This window comes from Periplaneta americana, chromosome 11, assembly GCF_040183065.1.
Source record: "Periplaneta americana isolate PAMFEO1 chromosome 11, P.americana_PAMFEO1_priV1, whole genome shotgun sequence".
In the NCBI taxonomy this organism is placed as follows: domain Eukaryota; kingdom Metazoa; phylum Arthropoda; class Insecta; order Blattodea; family Blattidae; genus Periplaneta; species Periplaneta americana.
Window position 1 is genome coordinate 164,772,210 of NC_091127.1, and position 22,972 is coordinate 164,795,181.

General features: G+C 35.9%; 1 protein-coding gene across 7 annotated transcripts in view; it reads left to right on the plus strand.

The window, feature by feature from the left end:
- Positions 1 to 22,972, plus strand: part of S6kII (Ribosomal protein S6 kinase II) — a 998,109-nt gene that overhangs the window by 168,591 nt on the left and 806,546 nt on the right. The window contains exon 1 of one of the 7 annotated variants that reach the window (XM_069840439.1): positions 15,852 to 15,881. The exons of the other annotated variants lie outside the window; for them this stretch is intronic. Coding sequence (XP_069696540.1) covers positions 15,867 to 15,881 — 15 coding nt within the window. The 5' untranslated portion in view covers positions 15,852 to 15,866. Of the gene's footprint in view, positions 1 to 15,851; positions 15,882 to 22,972 lie in introns of those variants that run through there. 7 annotated transcript variants of the gene reach the window in all.

Consider the following 22,972-nt stretch of genomic DNA (forward strand, 5'->3'; position numbering starts at 1 on the left):
ATCACTGGCGTCATTAACGCCGTCTTCAAATCCTCCCATGTTCAGAAACATACAAGGCTAAAGGTATATAAGACACTAGCTCGACCGGTCCTCACTTACGGTAGCGAGGCATGGACAATCGGAAAAGCTGATAAGCAAAGGCTGACGACAGCTGAAATGAGGTTCAGGAGACGAACAGCGGAATGCTCTTTGCTGGAACACCGTAAAAATGTGGATATATTGCAGGAACTAAAAATCGATCCTATAGTTAATTTTGTTCAACAATATCGACTTCAGTGGAAAAAACATGTCGAAAGGATGGATCGCACTAGATGGCCTAAACAGATTCTTACTTATGTACCAAGAGGAAAGAGGAAATTGGGAAGACCACGCAAGCGCTGGCATGAGACCATAACAGATCCTGTAGGGTCTAATACGTGAGGGATATGATGATGATTATTATTATTATTATTGAGAAAATACTTTCCTTAGTACAATTTCAAAACCTTATAACAACAACTCTTAGCAATGTGTCATTACTAGACAGTGGATGTGGTTTGATTTATCGTTGAATGTAGGTGCACATTATTATGTTATATTTGTTTTCATTCAGACCATTGGCTGAACAGGTTTTAAGCGTAAACAGACGACGTCAACATGCTACTGTATCTCCGTACAGTCAGAAGGAAAAGAAAAATAACTTACTGTAGTACATACCTTGCAAGGTTCAGTCCTCGTCATCATTGATGCAATTACCAGCGTTGCAGTCAACCTGGTTGGCGAGTTGGTATAGCGCTGGCCTTCTTTGCCCAAGGTTGCGGCTTCGATCCAGGGCAAGGTCGATGGCATTGAAGTGTGCTTAAATGCGATAGGCTCATGTCAGTAGATTTACTGGCATGTACAAGAACTCCTGCGGGACAAAATTCCGGCATATCCGGCGACGCTGATATAACCTCTGCAATTGCGAGCGTCGTTAAATAAAACATAACATTTTAACCAGCGTTGCAGTAAACGACGATATATTCTCGTAAGTTGTCGAAGCTGAATCGTCTTCGCCTATCGCATAAACAGTTTTTCTATCGAGAGAATTTCTGAAGAAATCCTCTAAAATGGGGATCACTCAATTTCTTTAGAGGGATATTTGTACTGAGCATCATGTTGCACGTGTCGTTAGACCTGCACAACTAAATGATGATGATGATGATGATGATGTTGTAGATGGTTCCTCAGATTTCATTTGAACGCATTTCCTGTGCGATGTACTTTTGCAATGTTTCTCTATAGCCTGAGTTGTTCTGGTTTTTATTTGAATTTTACATACATTACACACGATATTGTCTTCGTTAATACATAAAATGTCACTCTCATACTTCTTAATTGCATTTCGTATCTCTGAGCGAATTTAACGTTTTGCTTTCGACATTATGAATGGATCAGCACTACACTATTCAACTCGTACTAAATACTTGAGCACAATAACACAACTGCATACATTGCGTTGTAATGTGGACCGGGGTTCCTTCGTTAGGTTCGCTGCTGTACTCGCCAGGTACACAAAAGACGGACGACGCGGCACGTGCCAAATACTCCGATACGAAACAACTTCATTTTTCCTTAAGTCATCCCGCATCAACTGTCTAGTCATGATTCAGGAGTCATAACAACTTGGGTAGACTCCTGCATTATCTTTCCTTTGGCGAATTTTTGGCGTTGTTAAATGGTGCAGTATTTCAACAGTATTTTTTTTTTTTTTTTGGGTGAGGTGTACCGGTACAAATAATCTGTTCATGTTTTCTATGGTCGTACTTCCTCTTTCGTATTCGAATACTGAAGTACAGGGACATCATTTTATTTTTACTAACATTTTTAATATTAACTTGCCTATACCTCTGGATCAACGCCGTTTGCTACCCCGTTCCACGACTGGAGTTCGGTGATACTGACGTAATATACAAACAAATCACTTTACTAGGTATAGGAGGGAAGAAAAGTAGTTCATCCATTTACGTAAACTAGGAAATATTGCGCTTCTGAGTTTGATAATTTTCATTAGGTTCTTGTTTAATCAAAATACAGTACAGTATTAACAATGAGTGTTTTTACTCACGAACTGAGCTGTTCATGTGGACGTATTCATTATGCAGTGTATATTATACTGTCTACAGCACATTAGCGTACAATATAGAGAATGAAGTTAAATTGAAAAAAAATTATAATATAGATATTTAAACACATTTTTTAAAACGGTGGCTGTTCATTTCGATACAGGCTTCAGTTCTTTTGTGCATATTATCGCACTATAGACTAGTGTACGTAATCCCAATTGCCAGTTTCGTTCTTCGTACTAGTAACTCATGTTGAAATAATTCTGTACCTACTCTATAAAAGGGTACCTTAAGTACTGTAAATTCAATCTTCACTTCTGCCCAATCCGAAAAGATAAAATTACTCAGACATACTATCTACTGTCCGTCCAAGTGGTTATGTCGTAGGGTCGTAGAAAGGGAGGAAATCACGTGACAGTTAATTACTTAACGAAGCCCTTTTATTTAAGCTATTTTAAACAGTTGTATAATATTACGTAGACGTCCAATTCCTAACAGAAATTAATGTTCTGAGAAAAGAGCTGAGACAGCCCAGCCACTAGCTGGCGAATAGAAGCTGGTGGGGGAAACCGGGATACGACGTAGGCAAATGGACGACAGTACCTGTGCGAAAATGATTCAATATTGAAAGCTCTTTCGTCACTGGAAAACGCGAACATATTTTTGGAACGTAGTGTTTACTATGACTGTAAGGCTACTATGACTGTATGTGCAGTCTCGGATCTGTGTGGAGGACGGCTGAACTTTATTAGTAGGAGGGGTGGGCGTGAAGTACATTCAAAAACTCAGGTACAATAAAAATTGAAGTAAAAATAAAATGATGTCCCTGTAGAACGCCTGTTCAGCCAGTCTAAGTTGGTGAAACCAAAACCACGCAAGAGAATTCAAATCAAAACAGGTAGTGCTATACCTCACGCCAGGAACACCTTGAGGATTTCGGGAAAAACGAGTTATAAATATCAAATATCGTGAAAGTCTTTTGCTGAAGACTAGAAACAGGCATACTGATGCGTATATAGCCTACGTTCCACTTCCGGCCTATTTCAAGCCTTGTCTTCCACATCAGCAACTGGACTGAAAGATCAGTCCATACCTGTGGAGTAACGATTAGTGCGTCTGACCCCGAGACCAGGTGACGCGGGTTCGAATCCTGGTAGGGGCAAATTACCTGGTTGAGATTTTTTTCGGGATTTTTCTTCAAACTAATACGAGCAAATGCTGGGTAACTTTCTGTGCTGGACCCCGGACTCATTTCACCGACATTATCACGTTCATTCCATTCAGACGCTAAATAACCTAAGATGTTGATACCAGTGGCGGCTGATTGACTGAGGCAAGTGAGGCCGGGCCTCAGTCACTTGGCTTAACTGAAATCGAATTTTGTTTTTATGTAATGTATTAGTTATTTGAATGAAGCATATATCGCTGTAGAAGCATTTGAAAACGTTGTGATGGAGTTAGACCTGTTTTGCAGTAAAATTTGTTCCTGAGGCCGGGATCTCTCGTGCCGGGTCTGACTTGTGATTTATATAGACCTGTTTTGCAGTAAAATTTGTTCATGAGGCCAGGATCTCTCGTGCCGGGTCTGACTTGTGATGTATATAGACCTGTTTTGCAGTAAAATTTGTTCCTGAGGCCAGGATCGCTCGTGCCGGGTCTGACTTGTGATGTATATAGACCTGTTTTGCAGTAAAATTTGTTCCTGAGGCCAGGATCTCTCGTGCCGGGTCTGACTTGTGATGTATATAGACCTGTTTTGCAGTAAAATTTGTTCCTGAGGCCAGGATCTCTCGTGCCGGGTCTGACTTGTGATGTATATAGACCTGTTTTGCAGTAAAATTTGTTCCTGAGGCCAGGATCTCTCGTGCCGGGTCTGACTTGTGATGTATATAGACCTGTTTTGCAGTAACATTTGTTCCTGAGGCCAGGATCTCTCGTGCCGGGTCTGACTTGTGATGTATATAGACCTGTTTTGCAGTAAAATTTGTTCCTGAGGCCAGGATCGCTCGTTCCGGGTCTGACTTGTGATGTATATAGACCTGTTTTGCAGTAAAATTTGTTCCTGAGGCCAGGATCGCTCGTGCCGGGTCTGACTTGTGATGTATATAGACCTGTTTTGCAGTAAAATTTGTTCCTGAGGCCAGGATCTCTCGTGCCGGGTCTGACTTGTGATGTATATAGACCTGTTTTGCAGTAAAATTTGTTCCTGAGGCCAGGATCGCTCGTGCCGGGTCTGACTTGTGATGTATATAGACCTGTTTTGCAGTAAAATTTGTTCATGAGGCCAGGATCGCTCGTGCCGGGTCTGCTTCTGAATTTTCGTGTGTCTTCGCGGGCTTTTGAGGTTGCGCTTAAAACGTTGCAACTGAGGCACAATTCTTCTGGCCTGGTCAGGTTTCACTCCTCCCAACCATGGGCCGGCCTCAAGGGTAGAGTGGGGTGGGAATAGGGTGACTTGTCTTCCTAAATAGGCCATAAATAACAAACGTTCCAGCTCTTTGGCAGGCAGAGACCCACACTATTCTCTCATCTTATGTCTTAGTTTATGACTTAAGTGAGGGTGTTGTACTATTGTACTTTGTGTAGTGGATCTGGACCAATGTTGTTATGTATTTCGGGAAAATATAAAGAGAAACAAATTCCAGAAATAATGCTGGTGTAGTTAATTCATTGTTAGAGTGTCCTTTTTCGAGAAGAAATAATACATACAATATTGAAAGAAAGGAAGTTTTAAATAAAGGGAGAGCCGACCGAGATATGACATCGCTGACAATTTTTCTGACAGATAATCTTAAAACGCGAGTTTCTATTGCATCCTGGTATGAGCAACATAAATGATTAAGTGGTAATGTGGTACAAAATAAACTTCTCTGTTGGCCTTGTTTGTTGCTGTCAAAGGAAAAAAAAAATAAAAATAAAAGATAGAAAGGGAAATTTGAACACATAATATGGGTTGCTTCATCACACTGAAACAATCACTGAAAATCGCAGCCTAACAGCTTATTTGGTGAGTGAAATTAATATTTTTCATTACTAGTAATAATAATAAGCCTCGGAATGGGACTGATTCTCTGGCACGACCACAGACGTTTGAGATGAGCAGGGCATGTAGCACGTATGGGCGAATCCAGACTTGCATATAGAGTGTTAGTTGGGAGGCCGGAGGGAAAAAGACCTTTAGGGAGGCCGAGACGTAGATGGGAAGATAATATTAAAATGGATTTGAGGGAGGTGGGATATGATGATAGAGAATGGATTAATTTTGCTCAGGATAGGGACCAATGGCGGGCTTATGTGAGGGCGGCAATGAACCTGCGGGTTCCTTAAAAGCCAGTAAGTAATAATAATAATAATAATAATAATAATAATAATAATAATAATAATAATAATACAATAATAATGATATTAATAATCTAATAACAATCATAATTAATATCATAAATGCGCGTAAACATTTTCTATCGGAGGCACTTAAACTAGTTGCATCTGTAATTTACAATTCATTTTAATATATCAATATGCCTGGTAAATTATTAATAAGTATTTAATGAATTTCAATCTTAAGGCATATAAACTTGCAAATGTTTATTTGCTATTTAATAACAATATATGAACGTTTTCGCCGTTTAGGGCATCTTCAGATATAACAAAACATATTATCGGGACCTATAATAACATATTATGCAAATAACAAGGAAAATAGAGAACAATATATGTGGTACATGAAATTCATGAGCTTTATGTAGATATAACATGAAACAGGATGAATATTGAGATAATCTTTGAATTTGAACTTAGACTGGACGAATATTTTATTTTATACATATAGCTCATGTTACAATTAATATACAATGTTTAAAATTTGTCAATGATATATTAATTGTAACATGAGCTATATGTATAAAATAAAATATTCGTCCAGTCTAAGTTCAAATTCAAAGATTATCTCAATATTCATCCTGTTTCATGTTATATCTACATAAAGCTCATGAATTTCATGTACCACATATATTGTTCTCTATTTTCCTTGTTATTTGCATAATATGTTATTATAGGTCCAGATAATATGTTTTGTTATATCTGAAGATGCCCTAAACGGCGAAAACGTTCATATATTGTTATTAAATAGCAAATAAACATTTGCAAGTTTATATGCCTTAAGATTGAAATTCATTAAATACTTATTAATAGTTGCATCTGGCCTCACCGAGGATTTCGATCACCGGCCGCTACTGGTTGATACAACGTCGTAAAACAGCCCAACCCAACCCGGACCAGACTAGAAGAGGAGGATACGGATGATTTATATACGATACATTTTTACTGTTGTTAATCTTACCCGTTTCCTTAGATACGATTTTTTTTTTTGCGTACTAGTAAATTTAATTTAGCGAGTTTTGAGCGACCTTTGACACCTTATTAATGTCGACTTTGAGGTGACAGTTGTTGGCATCACTGTTTCGATCTCTATTTTTATGTGAATCCTGCGCCATAGCGTCGTGGTCTAAGGCATCTTGTCCAGGACTCGCGCTACGGAATGCCGCTGGTTCGAGTCCTCATGGAGGAAAAAATTTTATCATGAAATTTCAGCTAGTGTATGGGACCGGTGCCCACCCTGCATCGTGATGCATTTGGGGAGCTACGATAATATAGCGAAATCCGGTTATGAAACCGGCTGGGGGATCATAGTGCTAACATATTTTCAGCTTCAGTACACCAGGCAATTAAAAAAAATGGTACTTCTGAACAGTTCATTCTCTGTATGTATTTTTTTTACCCTTAAAACTAAAGAAGAAATGTATTTTATAACTACTTCAAATTAGTGTAACTCTGAAAATATTGAGTTAGGAAAATGTTTATATGACATTTTTTGCTCAGAATGTCTTCGGAAATAAGCTTCGTAAGTGAATCACCTGTATACAGGGTGTTTCAAAAATACGGGGCATAATTTCAGGTATGTATTTCCCACATGTAGACAATCAAAATAGTTCATTACAACATGTGTCCGGAAATACTTCATTTCCGAGTTATGGCCTTCACAACATTGAAATTCACCGGAACGTTTTTCTTTCCGCAGGTCGTTGCCGTCAAAGGAGACATTAAGAGGGCACTCTGTAGGGTTCATTCCGAGGCGAAGGTTACATTCAGTGTTGTGTAGGCGTTAGACTGTGCGACATGTATTCAAATCAAGAGCTTGCAGAGATACACTTCATGTACGGTAAGGCGGACGGCAATGCTGCGCTGGCTCGTCGTTTGTACCAGGAGAGGTACCCACAGCGACAGTGTCCAGATCGGAAGACATTTGTATGTCTCCATTACCGTCTGTGCGAGTATGGAAAATTTAACTCTCCTGGTTTGGGAAGGGGACGACCAAGATCTACAACTCCAGAAGTACAGGAGGCTTGGCCTCCACGCTCACCTGATCTGAACCCTCTCGATTTCTACTTGTGGGGCCATTTAAAATCATTGGTTTATTCGTCTCCGGTGCCTGATTTGGAATCCCTTCGGAATCGAATTTTGGCATGTTCTGAGGACATACGCAATACTCCTGGAGTTTGGGATCGTGTTCGCAGGTCAGTGAGACATCGATGTGAGGTCTGTATTCAAGCAGGACGTGGACATTTTGAACATCTTCTGTAATGACAACGACCTGCGGAAAGAAAAACGTTCCGGTGAATTTCAATGTTGTGAAGGCCATAACTCGGAAATGAAGCATTTCCGGACACATGTTGTAATGAACTATTTTGATTGTCTACATGTGGGAAATACGTACCTGAAATTATGCCCCGTATTTTTGAAACACTCTGTATATATGATTGTGTATATTTTCCAAGATTGTAGAATATCTTAATTTTAATTACGTTTTCGCAGTCTTTCAGATATGTAATAGGGTTCACGTCCAGTTCATATTCTTAGGATTTTTTTACCTATATTAGACGTCCATACTGATGCGTCAAAACTTCTGACGACACGAACAATATGCGAACCACTACTGTAGATCGACTGACTTCATTGAGCGACCTTTCACCCAGCCGCTAAATCCCAACTCGTCATTATTGTTGAATTTCTCTCCGGTGTCTCAGTGTTGTCACCTACTCTCGATTAGTGGTCGACATAACATAGTTTTCTCCATCCGTAATGATGATTTCATGAGACGTGGCAACACAGTAACTGACGCAATCATGAGAATCGTACTCCAGTTGCAAGTAGCTTGACACTCCCACCCCCAGCTGGTAGGTGATAAGTACTGCACCAGCGCTCGATTTTCTAGGTCAAAGCCACAGAAGTTTTGGTAGTACAGTACGGCAGGCACAACTCCCATGACAAGGAATCAATACGATGCCGGGCTTGCATCTAGAACGACTCGGGACATAACAGTGACAGCGGATAAGCATGTGAGACGTGGAATTCGACCTCGCAATCCTGGATTCACTGAGTGTTGAAGCTGCGCGCCCTAGTCTCAAGAACTTTTCTTACTTCGACATTTTTATTTTTCTATTTGTTTTCCTAATTATTTTTTCTGGAGATCTGTAATTGATAATTAATTTTGCGGTACTGTCGTCTATAATTCTTTCAGAGTGTTATTTACCTTTATTTCTGTATTCTGTTACTTCAAATATAGTTATTTACACGTATTTCCATTCCCTTTCGTAGCAGTGACTTACAACGCTTCTTAAATTACCCTTTGTTGTTCGTTAAAAGTTAAAAACATCGGTCATAAGATCATAACACAATATGAATACTTGACTCCAGTTTATAGATTTCACTTTTGTTTCTTTCGTTGTTTTTGTGCCACATAAACAATCTAATTTTCTAGTGCCATAGAGATCTTTTATTTCCTATATGAAATATATATATGACTAGCCGTACCCGTGCGCTCCGCTGCACCCGTTAGAAATAAATATAAAGTAATTACATAATTAAAATAGGACATTTGATCCAGGGAACACTCGTGTTTGATAGAAGGATAAATCGTTTAATATGTTACTTAATTTAAATTGCATCCAAATAATTAAAATGCGATCATTTTGGTCCAGAGACACTCATTTGGTGCAATGACAATTCCTTTAACATGTTTCTTAATTTTTATTACATGCAACCATAGTTTTCTTGAAGATTGACATCATTTAGATTTAATGTGTATATTTTATTTTACTTGTTATAGGTTCCATTGAATTATGGTAATAACTTAGTTTTAATCCTTGTTTTCTAGATATTCAGTAAATGGCGCTTGGCCCACTATGGTTCTGAACCCTTCAAATAACTTAAATTATATAATATAATATTATATATTATATTATTATATTATATTATATCAGGAGTTACTGTAATAACAGTAAAGCATTATGTCCATCTAGAGAAACTACACTTTCCAATGGTGAAATAATAATTAATTATACAAATCGGTCAATTTAGCTTCCGATATTACTTCATACAAAGACAGAAACATTCTCTGTAGGCTATCTTTCATAGCTTTCGATTGTTGCTGTCCGAGGCCCCTTATAGACGAAGTCATTTGTTTTTTAATTCATTACACGGCCATAGGTGGCAGTTATTTTAATTTTGAAACTCATTTATCTCGTTAAATATCAGTCCTATTACAATTTTTCAAGGAATAAAACTTATCGGACATTATTTTTAAAGAAACTTTTGTTATGTAACATTTTTCTCAAAAAGCAATAATAAGCGAGATATTTCGATTTATTTAATTCAGGCCCCCTTATAACCCCCCTTTTAAGTAGTGTATTTTGAATGCCATATAGCCTAAAATCTAAGTTACAACGAACTTAATTTATATTCCAATTTTCATCGAAATCCGTTCAGCCATTATCGCGTGAAAAGGTAACAAACATACAGACAGACATACAAACAAAAATTTCAAAAAAGCGATTTTCGGTTTCAGGGTGGTTAATTATATATGTTAGGACCAATTATTCTTGGAAAATCGAAAATTACCAGAAAAATTTCGGCTACAGATTTATTATTAGTATAGATAACGGAGATCATTAAACTCCTATATTTGTTCCATAATTTAATTTTTCACAGGAAATGTAAAAAAAATTGCAAACAGGAGGGTTACAGAAGTCATTCATAAACTGTTTTAGGCATCACGCGCAACATGACTATGGGTAGACACTTTTTGTCGTTAAATTTCCCTAACTCGCAGCGCTTGTATTTTATTTTTAATAATGATTGAAACAACTAAAATAATAAATAGATATAAAATAAAAAATTGAATCAAATCATGGTTTATTTAACGACGCTCGCAACTGCCGAGGTTATATCAGCGTCGCCGGTGTGCCGGAATTTTGTCCCGCTGGAGTTCTTTTACATGCCAGTATATCTACTGACATGAGCCTGTCAAATTTAAGCAGACTTAAATCACAGTCTACTATATACAGTCGCGAAGCTCAATATGTAGTAAAAATGCAAACATGGGTAGTTGCCCACCACTAGGATCGCTACTATCGCCTCATCACCGCAGATCTCTCTCCTAGTAGACGACAAAATATGTTACACTTTCGTTGTGTTCTTTTGGAAAAATTAACACCTTCCTTCCATTATTGAAATATTAAATGCATAAATTTAATTTATTATTTTAATGAAGTATATTAAATTCCACCATAAACTCGAAGATACCTGCAAGAAATAGGTTAATATTATTTTTGTTCGTGCAAAACGAACTGAAATTTACTATAATCGCTTCACTCATTCAAGATTATGGCGATATGAAACCAATAAATATTAATTTGCGTTTCCCTTTACGACAATAACAATGGAAATATGAATTAATGGAGTAACTTACGTGTACCGGTACTTGTAGTGTAGGCTTACGTAGTTAACAAAGTGGGATGAGGTTAAGCAATAATAATCACACCAGAATTGGAAATAAAACGTGATCAATAAATTTTATTGTAACAGACTTTTTGTACGTCTCTAGTAAAGTAACAAATAAAAATAACAACAAAATTAACAGGTATAATTAAAAACATAACCTTTTTAAAAAAAGTAGGCCTAAGCAATAATAATCCCACCAGAATTGAAAATGAAACGTGATGAATAAATTTCATTAAAACAAACTTAATTTTTCTATGTCTCTAGTAAAATATTATTATTCCAATTATTGTATTTTAGCCATTAACATTTTCATTACAACCAATAACGAACATTTCACAAGCATCAATGTGAAATACGCAACGAGCTAGCACTCGATGGAAATACGACACAGTCCAAATTCGACCGTGGACAGTCTATTGTTTCTAGTTGCTAACCGCATGGAGCGCTTTATCACGAGATTTGCAAAAAATTACCTCAAGCTTCGCGACTGTATATAGTAGACTGTGCTTAAATGTTATCGATCTGGGTCGGGATCGAACCCGCAACCTCGAGCATAGAGGGCCAGCGCTATACCGACTACGCTACCCAGGCCGACTAAATATATATGGATTGACTGATTAATATGTTGATTCATACGAGCTTAAATAATAAATATACAGTATGTAAACGGGTTGACTGATTAGTATATTGATTCCTGCGATGCGTTTGAGTAAAGAAACATTAATTTCTAATACGCGGATCTCTGAAGGTAGATAATGGCTCTCAGCTAGAGTATTGGTTCTATTAATATTTGGACTGCCTGTGACGGTTCGATCCCCTGTTCTTCTTTTCATACTCTTTAATGTCGAACTCCGATAGCAGGTGATTCTAGAAGGTTCTAATTAATACTTCTACAAAACGGAAAAATGTAATCGATGAAACATCTTATGAACCAAAATGTTTAACCTCAGTAGCTATAATAAGCTTGAATCCTACCTTCGGTAATCATTCACGGTTCGTATCTCTGAAACTCGTGACAACAGAAGTGAAAGATAGCGACAGAAAAATTGAATATAAGATATTCCAGCAAGCAGTATACGTCGCCATGGTCTAACTCCTTGCTGGTTGTCATTGATCTCGTATATCGCAGATCATTTAGTATATCATAGTCTAAATCCAACGTTTTTCATGGTATAACCAGGTTGTGACGTTCTCATGGTAGTGTCGCTAGAAGTGACATACATAAAATATCTTGAAACAAATGAATAAATTGTGTTAAAAATCTACACTGTCCGTTCTTTACAGATATCTTCTTATTATGTCCGTTATTTATACCGAATGAAACAAAAGAAATTGGTTTCAGCGATTGAATATAACTTAATGAGGACAGCAGGGTATACTCTTTTAGACCGAAAAAGGAATGAAGAAATTTTAGAACAATTAGAAGTAGAGTCAGTAGAAGAAAAAATCAGCAGATACAAATTCAATTGGCTAGATCATGTAAGAAGAATGGAAAATTCAAGAATCCCAAAAATTATGATGCAATATAAACCTAGAGGACATCGTCGACCAGGAAGACCTTTAAGAAGACTGCTAGATGGGGCCGAAACAGGTCTACAGAGGCCTAATTCGTGAAGGATGATGATGATGATGATGATTAAGAAATAATATAAGAATAGGAAATGACTCTGTAAAACACTATCCAATAAAAACGCGACTGTAAGAAATATTTGAAAACGAAATATCCCACGATGAGCTTATTCTCTACCACTATGTTAGCTACATTCGCCTCGACATACGTGCGAAGAATTATTTTAGAGAAAGAAAGTTGCTAAATCCAAACATAGATCCCGATTAACACATGAGCATTTTTTTAGCCGGCTGCGCATTGAGTAAATTCGTTGGTAATAGATTTCCGATTACTTGCAGAAAAGAATCCACATGTTGAACAGACCGCAAAGTAGGGTGGAGTATGAAAATAACATTATGTATGATATAATAATAATAATAATAATAATAATAATAATAATAATAATAATATCATAACTATATTAAATATAATACACAATGTAATAACTGAATATTACAGTGTATATTCTTTCCTTTTTCAAATTCAGTTTATTATCCATATTTGTAAGAGTGTGAGAGCGATGCCACAGGCGGTGCTGCAATGTAGTTGCGGAGCCCAGTCCGTACACTGTGTGTGTTATGCAGTGCAGTGTAATCGGAGCTTTTACAATTTTGAGCATACGTGGTACAGTCATTAAGTTCTGACACTGACGCCTGAAGGGTAGGCACCCACAAGAATCTGGATGTCTCAGAAGATGCCGCTTGATACGGCGTACACTTAAACAGATCGACATCCTCCCTCAATATAGTCGCCGTTGGCCGCTATGCACGTCTGCCAACGTTGGTGTAGCTGCTGGAAGCACTGCTGAAAGATGTTGGCAGGAAGATGCCGTACGGCTTCTCTTGTGGCAGTCATGACCTTTTCGGCCGCATAAAAATTACGCCCACGTAGGATTGATTTCATGAGGGGAAAGAGAAAAAAAATCGCATGGTGCGAGATCAGGTGAGTACGGAGGATGTGGCAATACAGCGACCTGTTGCCTTGCAAGTTCCTCTTGGACAAGGATGGAGCGATGTGCAGGGGCGTTGTCGTGTAGCAACAGCCAACTCTTCCTATGCCAAAGCTCAGGACGCTTACGACGAATTGAATTGCTTAAACGGCCAAGAATCTCTTTGTAGAGGATCTTGTCTACAGTTGCACCTTGTGGGATGAATTCTATGTGAACAATTGCATTTGAATAAAAAAAAACTGTTAAAGCATCACCTTGCCTTTTGACCTGTCTTGTTGCGGATTTTTCTGTCGTGGAAATAATGGCGTTTTCCAGGTGGCGGATTGTCGCTTCAGTTGCGGATCGTAAAGGAAACACCATGTTTCGTCTCCAGTTATGATCGGTTATAGCAGTTCCGCCTAATTTCTGACGGAACGTGACGTTTGCCCGTTGCTCAAACTGCAACATACTCGAGTTCCGACGCGCGCATTCAAATCACCGTCACAACAAAGACCGTAGTTCTGCCTACAGTGCATGCATTCAACTGTCTCTTGTTGGGTCGAGAGACTAACTGACAAGGTATCATACCATGGCGCCACCTATGCGCTATAGTGCACCACAACGCCACTATGCGCTCAGTATTAGAACTTAATGAGTGTACCACGTATATGGCCTACACCAGGTATGCTCAAAATTGTAAAAGCGCCGATTACACGGTTGATGTTGCACTGCATAACACACACAGTGTAGGAACTGGGCTCTGCAACTACATGCAGCACCGCCCGTGGCATCGCTCTCACTGTCTTACAAATACGGATAATAAACTGAATTTGAAAAAGGAAATATTCAGTTATTACATTATTTATTATATTTTATACAGCTATGATGCTATTATATCATAGATAATGTTATTTTCATATTCCACACTCAACATGTATAGGCCTATTCTTTTCTGCAAGTAATCGGAAATCTATTTCCAACGAATTTACTGCAATGCACAAAAGATTCTCATCTGTTAATCGGGATCTATGTTTGGATTTTTGGATTTAGCAACCTTCATTCTCGAAAATAATTGTTTGCACACATATTTCGAGTGACAACGAATAAGGTCATCTTGGGATATTGCGTTTTGTTCATTTTTGAATACTTCTATGCTTGGCAAGCCATATTCTCCGCATGTAGTTCTGAATTCCACGTGACTATGTAAATCAATTAACTCGTCCTGGAACTGCACTCTCACGGATTATACTAAATTTACTATGAAAGGATTAACAAAAAGATTAATATCACTTTCCATACGTCTAAAATCATTAAATCTATGTTCTGTGAATTCACAGTACAGAGATGTAATTAACTATATTTTGTTCAGGCACCATAGATTTCTTTACAAGTTCACCATCCGTGAAAGGTTTTTAGTGCCTTAGCTAATTCCCAACATACTACATAACTTGCTCCTAAACGTAGACTCTGAATTGTTCGACTGTCTTCAATGTTTGGCCTTTCATGAAGTGCTTTCAATTCTTGAAACTGTAGTGCACGTTGCACCCTTGAAAAATTATTTTATCATAACATGTATTTCTGTTGGAATAAAATCATCATAATAACAATAATTGTACTAGTAATAATAATAATAATAATAATAATAATAATAATAATAATAATAATAATAATAATAATAATGTTGATATATGAATACATATTACAGAAAACAGCTTCCCTGTCATTTCGGCATGTTCTGGATGGCAGAGCGTATAATGTTTTATGTTGCTCTGTAGTATTCCTGACAGTACCTTACAACATAGTAAACACTTTACGTTTTCACATGAAAAATAGTCTTCCTCCCACACTGTACGGAATGATCGTTTGCCTACAGAAGGTTTTGACTGTGTCATTGTCCCGCACTTTTCGTACGTTTACTAAGTACTTGAACTGCCTTCCGCAGTCATCCGTCGAGCTTCGAACGAGAAACAGCACGCTCTACATTCGAAGGTTGTGATTACAGAACGTAATCGCGAGTCAGAGAATGAACATACCTGGACTACACCTATCTCTAAATTTAGGAGCAATTGTGTTGCTTTGTACTCAAAGCGCTGTTCGGGCGTAACAGACGAATGAGCACTCGGTTCTTAGGCAGCCTTCCGTGCCCTGGATGTAGTCCCAAATCATTGAGACGATCCTTGCTCGTAAGCAATACAGCTAATATGCCAAGGTAGACGTTACGTAGCCTTCGGAGTCGCATAGGCGTTTCATTATCACCGCTGTTCAATTGTCTGTTGGCTGTGTGTGACCTCCGCGGCCCGCCGGGTAGCTGGTCGCGATTATCAAATCGTTCATTAGTGTTACGAAGGCGTTGCGACTATCCACAGGTCAGTGTGTGCTTGGCAGAGCTTGCTCGCTCATTCTGGAGATGCCGACATTGAAGGTTAGCCAAATCCATCTTATTTTTCGTTTTGTGTTTATTGAATCATTACATATTTTTTTACTGTTCTTCAGAGGGCTTTTAAATTGTAAATAGCGAAATCGGCAGATACTAGTATTTCCAAATATTTACTTATAAATTTTAACGAGAATTTGCCGTCCCTTACGGAGCTTATTTCGGAGCCATTCTGAGCAAAAACTATCATATAAATATTTGTCCCAATCTCAATATTTTCACAGTTACACTAATTTGAAATTATAAGTAAAATACCATTATTCTTGAGTTTTAAAGGCAAAAGAATATTACAGATAAAGGATTATCATTTCTTTAATTAGCTAATATTCTGAAGCTAAAAATGTGTTGTGAATTCCATAATTGCTTCGTACAGATTTTTTTTTCGATTCTTTACTGCAAAATTACATTTTCTTACGCATTTGTATGTATGTATTTATTTACACTGCAAGTGGGCAAGCACCCGGTGGCAGTGGTGTATACAATATTAACAATACACAATAAAATGATAACCAATACACAATAAAATTTACAATACACAATACAATTTTACAACACATATACAATTTTACACACAATACAATAATAATACACAATACAATTTAACACAATAATAATAAAACATAAAATAAAATACCTAATTTTACAATACAACATACATAATTATCTATAGGTCCTACATAAGTTTCAATAGTCTTTCACTTTACTCTCATCTCATTCCCTGTAGTGGCACTATGACGCATTTCACTGACACTTTAGCACACATTTCACTGACACTCTGTAACTCATTTCACTGACACTATAGAACACATTTCATTGACGCTATAAATTATCACTGATCGGAACTGTTCACTGCACTGTAAAACCATAACTTCACTGACTCACCTCGCTTCACTGATACAACAGTCCGAATAAGTCAAATAATTACATCCTTATGCATACTTATAAACAGAACTACATTTAAACTAAACATTTCTAGTCTAAGGCCCTCTTACACGCTATTTTTAAATAATTTACAATTCAAACCAAGGAAGTAAACTCGTCAGCCTAGATAAATACATGTCACCTTAAAAAAATTAAATGTTGAATGTCACCTTAATTTTAATTTTCACTTTATATACAACTTTTTAAATTATTCTTGAATCTCCTTAAGGAAGGACAGCCCTCAAAGACCGCTGCAGGTAGGTCATTCCAATCATTTATAGTTCTATTTAAAAATGAGAATTTACCTACATCCGTTTTCTGTTTCCTACATTTGATTTTAAAATCATGATCGTTCCTACCATAGTACGTTGGCTTTTCTAACCGAGCCGTTATGTCTACCCATGCTTTCTGACCTAGATGTGCTCTATACAATGATGTTATTCTAGTTTTCCTACGTCTGTTTTCCAAAGTTTCCCATTTAAGTTCTTTTATCGTATCGTTTCCATCTTCTCTTTTACCTTTAACAAATTTCGCTGCCCTATACTGGACACAACAATTGTTACAAATCACGACACTTTTGTAAATTCTTCAAGACTGTACATTAGGATGCATAATTAAGCTGTAAAGAATCAAGTTCCTAAAGTCGTATGATTTGTAGCCATTTTTGTGGTAAGTACGTAAGAATTATGTCATTTTTATTTATTTATTTATTTATTTATTTATTTATTTATTTATTTATTTATTTATTTATTTATTTATTTATTTATTTATTTATTCTGGTATAGTTAAGGCCATCACGACTTTTCTACCACACCACCAGAAATACAAAAATAGTTAAAAATTGAAAAACAAAATCTGTACAAAGCAAGTTAAAACACATTTTTAGCTTCAGAACACTAGCCAATTAAAGAAATAATACTTCTGAATAGTTCATTCTCTATTTCTAGTATTCCTTTACCCTTAAAACTAAAGAAAAAGGTTTTTTTTACAAACAACTTCAAATTTATTTATTTATTTATTTATTTATTTATTTATTTATTTATTTATTTATTTATTTATTCTGGTATAGTTAAGGCCATTAGGCCTTTTCTACAACACCACCAGAAATACAAAAATAGTTAAAAATTGAAAAACAAAGTCTGTACAAAGCAAGTGACAACACATTTTTAGCTTCAGAACACTAACCAATTAAAAAAATAATACTTCTGAATAGTTCATTCTCTATTTTTAGTATTCTTTTACCCTTAAAACTAAAGAAAAAAGTTTTTTTTACAAACATCTACAAGTTAGTGTAACTTTGAAATTATTGAGATTAGGACAAACGTTTATATGGCATTTTTTGCTCAGAATGTCCTCGAAAATAAGCTCCGTAAGTGACGTAAATCCTCGTGAATCACCCTGTATGTTTGACTCCGATTTCCATTGTGTTCAAATGGTTGCGTTTCGGGCTATAACGGGCAGGCATTCGATTGTCAGCATCGAAATAGAGATTGATCATCTTTCTTTAAATTTTTCTAAGCGGTGGACTTCACCATTATGTATATCGTCGCTGCTCCCCCAAAATCCGCAATGTGTTTTTAGAAAGATTTTGTAGGACAAAGAAAAAAACATTGCCACTTTTAATTCCCTTGATTTTCAAAGTTTTTTTATTCGGTATAATTGCAATCATTACAAAAAAAATGATGAAATTATAGGCCTACCGAAAGTGGCTTTGAAAATCAAGGGAATTAAAAGTGACAATGCGTTTTTCTTTGTCCTGCAAAACCTTTTTAAAAGCTCATAGCGCATTTTGGAGACGGAGTGACGATGCAGTCCTGTTATCTGTGAATATCTAATGTGGATTCAAAATTCTCACTAAAGTAAAGGAAACAACAAGTCTAGAAGAAACAGTCCTATATGATGATGATGATGATGATGATGATGGTGATCATGATGATGATGATGATGTGATCCTACTGTCCCTTCCAATCTGCAGGATTGTTTGACTTTCACCCTGTAATATTGCAGAGAATAAAAATAAATGTAACTTATTTGTAGAATCTTTCTGTATAACATTTCAGACAGCTTCATTTTTATCTAATGTTGTACAGACGAAAAATAGATTTACGTATTATTTGTAAAATATTTCTTTATTGCACTTCCTCATTAGCTCCAGTTTTGTCTACAATGTTGCAGAGAATAAAAATAAATGTATTTGTAGAATATTTCTGTAGCTATAACACTTTCAGACAGCTTCATTTTTATGCAGTACAAACAAAAAATAGATTTACGTATTATTTGTAAAATATTTCTTCATCACACTTTCTTAGTAGCTCCATTTTTATCTACAATGTTGCAGAGAATAAAAATAAATGTATTTGTAGAATCTTTCTGTAGCTATAATACTTTCAGACAGCTTCATTTTTATGCAGTACAAACAAAAAATAGATTTACGTATTATTTGTAAAATATTTATCACACTTTCTTAGTAGCTCCATTTTTATCTACAATGTTGCAGAGAATAAAAATAAATGTATTTGTAGAATCTTTCTGTAACTATAACACCTTCATACAGCTTCATTTTAATGCAGTACAAACAAAAATAGATTTACGTATTATTTGTAAAATATTTCTTTATCACACTTTCTTAGTAGCTCCATTTTTATCTACAATGTTGCAGAGAATAAAAATAAATGTATTTGTAGAATCTTCCTGTAGCTATAACACTTTCAGACAGCTTCTTTTTTATGCAGTATAAACAAAAAATAGATTTACGTATTATTTGTAAAATATTTCTTTACCACACTTTCTTAGTAGCTCCATTTTTATCTACAATGTTGCAGAGAATAAAAATAAATGTATTTGTAGAATCTTTCTGTAGCTATAACACTTTCAGACAGCTTCATTTTATGCAGTACAAACAAAAAATAGATGTACGTATTATTTGTAAAATATTTCTTTATCACACTTTCTTAGTAGCTACAATGTTGCAGAGAATAAAAATAAATGTATTTGTAGAATCTTTCTGTAACTATAACACTTTCATACAGCTTCATTTTTATGCAGTACAAACAAAAAATAGATTTACGTATTATTTGTAAAATATTTCTTTATCGCACTTTCTTAGTAGCTCCATTTTTATCTACAATGTTGCAGAGAATAAAAATGTATTTGTAGAATCTTTCTGTAGCTATAACACTTTCAGACAGCTTCATTTTTATGCAGTACAAACAAAAAATAGATTTACGTATTATTTGTAAAATATTTCTTTATTACACTTTCTTAGTAGCTCTATTTTTATCTACAATGTTGCAGAGAATAATAATAAATGCCGCTCTTAATTAGATCCTTGTTATGACGATTTCTGTATTTTATTTTGTGTGAACAGAAATTTAAAGAAGCAACTGGTAATAAACGTCGTTTACAGATTATAACTTTAACAAGTTAATAAACATTTTTTTACCAACAGCGTTAATTAATTTTGATTTGGACTCTCTTTTAGGTGAAGGTTCCATGTCATATTGATCCCACATCAAGTGAGTTCATTTGTTTGTCCGCCTCGTATGAGGTCGGAAAACTTTACATGTGAGCTTAGAGTAAATCCTCTATAGTTATATTTTGTATTTAATTGCTAGTTCACATGAACGTCAGTTGGTGGAGTGTGTGATGAGAACTGCGTGGCTGGACATAACCTGAAATCTGTGCTTTGGTACAAATTTCTTAGCGTACTTATTACCAAAACTCGGATTTTATGACCTAAAAACTGTGAAAATTGTATGTACTTATGTTCTAAAAATACCAAAATTTGACATAACTTGTAAATATGACCCAAAAATATCAAATATTGTTAAAATATTACTTAGAAACCTTTTTTTATTCACCGTTCCACATTGATTTTGTGCGACATCGTGCATATTTGCTTGCTTTCCGCACAAAACCAATACGCGGTAAATGTGAAATACCACATTCAGTATTCCCAACGTAACACATATAACAATTTCCCTATTCTTACCGCTTAAGCGTCATATTCATTTTACTGCTTTAGGCTTTTAACATATTATTTTTAAAGACGTTCAATATAGTAATCATTATAAATTGGAAACTTACCACTGCAATTTCACCTAAATTGCAATGTTAATTATTGTTTTTAAATATTTGCAAAAATTAAGTAAACTCTACAACCACAGTCTCCAGTGCATCGACTTCCTGCCAGACGGAGGGTTTATCAAATGCTGCCATCTATAGTGCTAATGCTTCAACTTCGACGGAAACTAGAAAATCAATATTCATGCAAAAAAGTTTCACAATAGAAAAAACTGGTGGTGGTGCTCCAGTGACTCTGAATAACTGCACAAATGTGACAATTAATTTTAATGTGCAGAAATAAATAATTTTCTTAAAGTATTAAAATGAAAAATAAATCATTACATAACCTTACCGTTTGTTTTAAGTTCGCATTTATAGACTGGGGAAAAAAAAAGACAGACGTATATCACGGCCTGCTGGAGTATAGTAAACACAGAAAACATATTATAGGAACAATGTTGAAGATAGATATATTTGTTTTCCAAAGTTGCCGTCATTGAACAGAAACCAAGATGGAGATTTCATTGCAAGTAATTAGAAATTCCTCTTTCAGGTATGTAATAAACGATCTTCGCACAATAGTAATATGCGTTACAAGAGCGGTATGTTGACGTTTTCATGGTCGAGGAAAAGATTGAAAAAGCGAAACGTAGTTGAGCTTTTTTACTTTCCGAGAACATGAAAACAAACATACCGCTTGTGTATGGTACATTATTTTGTGCGAAGATCGTTTATTACATACCTGAAATACGAATTTCTAATTAGTTGCAATGAAATCTCCATCTTGGTTTCTGTTCAATGACGGCAACTTTGGAAAACAAATATATCTATCTTCAACATTGTTCCTATAAAAAGTTTTCTGTGTTTACTACACTCCAGCAGGCCGTGATATACGTCTGTCTTTTTTTCCCCCAGTCTATGATGAGTCTGGAATCTTGTTGATTTTTTCACGGCTTCCTTAATGTTACTTGCATCACGAATGCAGTAACTTTAGTGGAGTTGTAGAGTTTACTTAATTTTTGCAAATATTTAAAAACAATAATTAACGGTGCAATTTAGGTGAAATTGCAGTGGTAAGGTTCCAATTTATAATTATTACTATATTGAACGTCTCTAAAAATAATGTGTTAAAAGCCTAAAGCAGTAAAATCAATATGTCACTTAAGCGGTAAGAAGAGGGGAAATTGTTATGTGTGTTAGGTTGGGAATACTGAATGTGGAATTTAAGACTTTCCGCGTATTGGTTCTGTGCGGAAACCAAGCAAATACGCACGATCTCACACAATAGTAATATACGTTACAAGAGCGGTATGTTGACGTTTTCATGTTCGAGGAAAAGATTGAAAAAGCGAAACGTAGTTGAGCTTTTTTAATTACCGAGAACATGAAAACAAACATACCGCTCGTGTATCGTACATTATTTTGTGCGAAAATCGTTTATTACATACCTGAAAGAGGAATTTCTAATTAGTTGCAATGAAATCTCCATCTTGGTTTCTGTTCAATGACGGCAACTGTGGAAAACAAATATATCTGTCTTCAACATTGTTGCTTTAAAATGTTTTCTGTGTTTACTATAATGCAGCAGGCCGTGATATACGTCTGTTTCCCCTCTCCCCCCGTCTATGATGAGTCTGGAATCTTGTTGATTTTTTCACGGCTTCCTTAATGTTACTTGCATCACGAATGCAGTAACTTTTGTGGTGTTGTAGAGTTTACTTAATTTTTGCAAATATTTAAAAACAATAATTAACGGTGCAATTTAGGTGAAATTGCAGTGGTAAGTTTCCAATTTATAATTATTACTATATTGAACGTCTCTAAAAATAATGTGTTAAAAGCCTAAAGCAGTAAAATCAATATGTCGCTTAAGCGGTAAGAAGAGGGAAATTGTTATGTTAGGTTGCCGATCTGTGGGCAACGTATTTTTGTGTGTAAAGTTTAGGCCTATTATAAATACGAATCAGCTTCTCGTATTCGTGGGGAATTTATTTAGACGTTCCCTGGTCAATTACGTCCTTCCAGAACTGCAATTCATGATATTGTGAAAAGATTTCAATCTACTGATTTTATTGCACAACAAGAAATACACG